Raw genomic sequence first — 5,830 nt, 5'->3', positions numbered from 1 at the left:
TCTCTCTTGCTGAGTATATTTGAGCATGAGCATGCTCTGTTTTGGTTTCTACTTTTAGTCTTTTTTAATCTCTCTTGTTAATGGCTGATGAATGGGATTGTCATTGATATTGATATCCAAGAATCATTCTCTTATTCTCTGATATCCCCACTTTTTTTTAAGCCCATTGACAAAACAATGGAATGTGGCTTTGTTTGGACTTACTTTTTGCCTATCTTTCCTTTTTTTTCTTTCCTGGAGTTTTTTTTTTCCGTTTCTCTGTTCCTATTTGTATATTTTCCTATTTTTCTGGCACTCCTCCCTTGCTGCACGACAGTTTGCGCATCGACTGGGTATTCTCTGTCATTGTTTTCTATTGTGCGATCTGGGTCTCATTTAAGGGCGATGTTGTTGACGTAATCCTCTTGAGAGCTGAAGGACGAAACAAAGAAAAGAAAGAGGGGAACTGGTAGAGGACGTTTTCTGAGTTTTTGGTGGATCCTAAGGTTCTTAGATTCAGTTTTGAGAGGGAGCTGTCGGATGCAAGGGCCTGTGGACGAGACGGATTATGATATTCAGACCAATACGGTGAGAAAACAGGCCATCAGCTGAAAAGGGAAGTCGGAAAGCTTATATTAGGGCAGAATCTGGGACCTGTATCGTGTGCTCCAGTCCTTGCTCATCTTGCATGCATTTTAACCAAGCTCTCATGGGGTCAAAGTCCGATGAATCTTCTGATGAAAACTGCCGGGGAAATGCTGTTAGCCAGTATTCTGTTAATGATGTGCAACCTCCTTTTAAGAGTAGAACATGTGATAACTTACAAAATACTGCCAGTGAGATAAGTAATCCAGTCAGTGCTAATTCAAGTCATGATTCATTCTCTGAAAATGCTCAAAGTCAAGCAGCATTGGATGCGTCTGAAGATGTTGAGATGCTTCCAAGTGAAAATATTGTAGAGGATCACCTTGCTTCGAAACCAAAATGTGTTTCTGATCAAAGAAGCCTTCCAAATAAGTATGATGATCCAAAGGGTTTAGAAGTGCATGATGATAACATCTCATGTATTATTGAGAATAAAGATGAAAAGACTAGTTATAATGCTGACAGAAAATGTAGTGCAGGTTCAGTTAGTAGTGTTTGTCAAGAGGGATTTGGAAAGACTGTTCATTTTCAAACTGCCTCAGGCAGTCGTGATGTCAGTGATATGAAAAAGAGCCATAATAACAGTGGGCAAGTGAGTTGTTATACTCAAGATTCTATTCAGAAGGTGCCTCCTAGTTTATCAACACCTTCAGAGGTTCCTTCCCTAAAAGATATTGATATTGGCACTGGCTCACAGGGCAGTGGATTGCCTTCCTGCAACCCAAAAGTTAAAGATTTGGAAGAGGATTTCTCTTCTCATCTCAAGGAAGAATTGCCCGAGTGCTCAATGGGGCATATGAATTCATCATCGACAAAAGAGGCAGCACTGAATGCTGTATCTGGTGAGAAATCTGCTGGATATGACTCTGCTGATACTATTGCAAATAGTAAAACTAGTTTTATTGGAGGCAGTTCTGTGGTTTCAATTGAAGTTCATACAGACTTAGAAGTAGAGACTGACAAGGATGGTAAGGACAGGCCGACTGAAGCATTGAAATGTGTAGACCAAGATGAGGAGGTCAAGAAGTGCAATGAGTTGCCTAAGTTACCTGATATTGAGAAACCTTCTTTGCAATCTCAGCTTGTGGATGAGAGTGATGAATCAGACGTTGTGGAACATGATGTCAAAGTTTGTGATATCTGTGGAGATGCAGGTCGGGAGGATTTACTTGCTATTTGTAGTAGATGCAGTGATGGTGCTGAGCACACCTATTGCATGCGAGAAATGCTGGATAAAGTTCCAGAAGGTAATTGGATGTGTGAAGAATGCAGGTTTGAGAAGGAAATTGAAAACCAGAAGCAAGTGAAAGTTGAAATGGAGGGTACTGAGAAAAATCAACTTTCTGGACAAGCAAATGCTGTAAATGCTGTAAATGCTGATGTACTTGTGAAGTTGGATACAAAAGATTCAGATGTTGAGGGAAACAGTACCCACAAAGTTGTTTCAGGTACACAAGTCTCTGGTAAGAGACATGCTGAGAATACAGAAGTTGGTCCAGTGGTGAAAAGGCAGGCTGTTGAACTAAGCTCGGGATCGCCAAAGTCATCTAGCCCTAGCAGAATAGCTGCATTATCTCGGAATGGTTCATTCAAGAATTCAGATAAGGGGAAAGTTAGGCCAGTCCATCAAACGCCTTCTACCACACACTCCAGTGATATTCCGGAAACTGCACGATCTCCAACTGCAGGTCCACGACTTACACCTCGTGGTGCTTTGTTAAAGTCTAATTCTTTCAGCACTTCAAACACAAAACCAAAAGTGAAACCTGTAGAGGAAGTTCTTCCTGAAAAGCAGAAGAGGGTTAGGGAACCTGCTTCCCTTGATATGAAGGAGGGTGTTAGTAAAATGATGGGAAAATCCATGTCATTTAAATCCTCAGGCCGTTTAAATGCTACTGAATCAAAAGTAAAAATGCTCTCCCCTAATTTTTCTCATGTTCAGAATCCAAAATGATTAAAATAGGCTATAGAACGAAACTCATTTGATAGGAAGAATTCGTTTAAATCAGAACGTACATTGGGTAGTTCAGCAATGGCTGGTTCTAGTGTTTCTACACCAAAGCCTGATCAAAAACCTGCATCTCGTGGCGAATCTGTTTCAGTTTCTTCTATAAGCAATAACCGTGATTTGAAGGCTGTGCAGTCTGATGGGAAATTAACTTCTTCAAAGCCAACTTGCCATCCAAGTCGTAAAGGTTCAGAAATTCCAGTTACTTTTGGTGAAGTTAAGAGGCAGTCTTCTTCATCTACCAATGGAACATGCAGTTCCTCTGAACAAAAGCCTAACTGTGGAAGAATCAGAAGGTATAATTAAAGAAGAAGTCAAAGGACCATCTGAATTAGTGTATGGGTGCAACCATCAAGGTGTTGAAGCAGTTATTGAAGATGAAATTAATGTTATGCAGACTGCCACAGCAGGAAAATCAGAAGAGCAACATCAGGAAACATCCAAAACATTGCTTTCTAAAGAACAGGACCATGGAATTACAACCATAATTAGGTACTCAGAAGATGGAAAGGCAAAGGAAGGTGAAATTTCTGGATTGGTACTTGAACTCAATGAGAACATACAGCAAATTAATCCGATTGAACCATCAAAAGAAGAATGCATTACTCTAGATGAAGTATCACAGTTAGAGCATCAAGAAAATGCGTCTGCAATAAAATACTCAGATTCTCCAACAGAAAGTGACAAGGTCATGGAGCTGTCAGAAGAGGTGCCTGAGGGAGCTGAGAAAGCTGCAGAAGAACGTGAAAACATCAAAGAACTGATCATAGAGAGAGAGAGAGAGATCAAGGAATTTCCTGCAGTATCCATTGAAGATGAATCAGTTGACAAGGAGCAACATTCTGAGACAGTATCCAATGAGAATCCTAGCGCAACAGATTCAGAAGTGCAAACTGAAAAAGCGAACCTAGAGGTTGAGGAAGATTTCAGCAAAGACCCTGAAGGATCTCCCGTTATAAAAGCAATGGAAGAAGAGATGCTACAGAAACAGGGTAGTGAGAAGAAAGCGGACGTCTCCAGCTCTGTATCTGGAATATCAGAAGAAATTAAGGAGGAAGTCATAGAAGACGCGGACACTTGCTCTAACAATATTGATACTGCATCTGAAAAAGAGGAAACAGAACAGACAAGCTTGCAGGAAGCTCAGCTGGATGACAAGCATATAAAGATCATTGAGACTAGTTCAGAAGATAAGACATTGCAAACAAACACCGCAACTGAAACTAGTCCACATGGTGAAGAAGTTGACAGAGTTAAGCTTGAAGAAACCTCTGAAGGGGTGTCTCAACTTCCAGCTATTGCATGTGAGAACAGAAACAAGGAGAGTGAAATTCTGGAAAAGCCACATGTAGATGAAGTTGAAGCAATTGAAGGAGCTTCTGAAACAATATCTGAGTCCAGAGAACAATGTGTTGAAGAAAATGATGGAACACAGAAAAGCCTAATTGTGGAAGAATCAGAAGAACGTATAATTAAAGAAGAAATCAAAGGACCATCTGATACAATATCTGAATGCACATATCAAAGTTTCGAAGCAGTTATTGAAGATGAGATCACTGCTGATCAAACTATAGAAGCAGAAAATCCAGAAGAGCAACTTCAGGAAATGTCTACTGCATTAATTTCTGAGGAACAGGAGCATGGAATCAGCACCATAACTACAAAGTTGGACTATGAGAGCACAGTGGAAGATGAGACCCCACAATATGAGAATCAAGAGGATTCTCTTGGCACAAAGATGACAGAAGAGAGAAGAAACCTTCAGGAGGAACAAGAGGATAGAGGAGCTTGGTGTATTCTTGGCAGCCACTTTCAAAAGTCCAGAAATGTAAGATCCATCAGAAAATCTCTAGCTTACTGCCCATTTGACTTCACACACGCGACTAAGTTGCTGAATCTTTTGACTGAGGATTAATTTCTTATTATGGGCAATTTGATACGCCTGATGAATGAGGAGTCATCCGAGGAACTGGACATCTGAAAATCAATTAAGACGCGAGCATTCAGTCGAAGAGATTTGTTTGTGAGCAAGTTGACAATAGAAATAGAATTCAGATGTTAAGATAAGAGAATCTATCTCTACACATTCCCAAACCAGATGTGGACCCAGAATTCATAGAAAGTTATTACATGTTGGAGTCAGGCCATCCGTCAGGACATATCTGCAGCCAATGAATCTTCGCATGAGATTTTGGAATTTAAACTCAGAAATATGGAGAATGAAGATCTTGAAAGAAGAAGCAGGACCAGATTTTTAAGGGGGACAATATAGTTTCTTGAAGAGGAGCTTTGCCAGATTTTTGAAAGGACTCACAGCTGATTTTCACAACATCATGGCTGTAGATAAATCAGAGAATACCTTGGCTGCATCTTGAAAGAGATAAAGTGATTGCCAAATGATGCTTTAGTTTAGATGAAGATGTCTTTCTATTGCATTTAAAGGATGGTTTCTCCCCTGAAACACCGTTTATTTATGTGGGGTCTCTCAAGGTTAAAATAGATGCAAGTGAACGGAAAAAGTTGCACAGAGACTGTTGGAGGATTTCAATTGTGCACCAACACTCTTACCTCATGACCTGCATAAAAGTCTTATCAGGGTTTCTCAAGTGAGCGCGTGCTTTGAAATGAATATGGCCAGCTCTACTCCAAACGTGCCAGCAATGCACAGAGGCCTCTTCATACAACCATCAGCAATCCAGCAACAGCTAAACCTCCCAAGCTCCAGTCCATCATGGCTATCTCGCTGCACACACTTTCTCCTCTATTTACTTCTTTGATTGGGAACTTACTGTTTTAAATTGAATTTTGAAACCATTGTTCAATTGAATATTCCCAGCTTTGAAAAAATCCATCTTAGGAGCATCTAGGTATAAAATCCCAATTTTAACATGCTATTTGCTGCCATTTTCCTTCGGGCATGCACTTTCACTGTTTTATCTGATTTTTAACTAATTTTCATGGTTTTCTCGATTTTTCAATAAGCATGAACAAACTTCATGATTCCAAACAATGGAATTCATTGAATCGATTCGTGCAAAAGTAATATGGACTTTGGTGGGGGGGTCCTACATTCTTGATATCTTCACTAATATTGATTTTAAAGATGATTGTTTGGTATTTAATTGATTTTGATTCCTCTTGGAGATATGCTTGAATTTGTTTTATATTTGTTATTGGGTTAACCTTGATTCCCATAGA

General features: G+C 39.8%; 1 protein-coding gene across 1 annotated transcript; it reads left to right on the top strand.

The window, feature by feature from the left end:
• The first annotated feature begins 688 nt into the window (after positions 1-688).
• LOC117910135 lies at positions 689-4,547 on the top strand. The gene is given in 2 exon segments (XM_034824192.1): positions 689-2,819; positions 2,890-4,547. Coding segments are annotated over 2 exon segments (3,789 nt in total).
• The last annotated feature ends 1,283 nt before the right edge of the window (positions 4,548-5,830 follow it).

The sequence above is a fragment of the Vitis riparia genome, unplaced genomic scaffold (genome assembly GCF_004353265.1).
Source record: "Vitis riparia cultivar Riparia Gloire de Montpellier isolate 1030 unplaced genomic scaffold, EGFV_Vit.rip_1.0 scaffold618_pilon_pilon, whole genome shotgun sequence".
Classification (NCBI taxonomy): Eukaryota; Viridiplantae; Streptophyta; class Magnoliopsida; order Vitales; family Vitaceae; genus Vitis; species Vitis riparia.
This window is presented reverse-complemented; position numbering and strand designations above follow the sequence as displayed.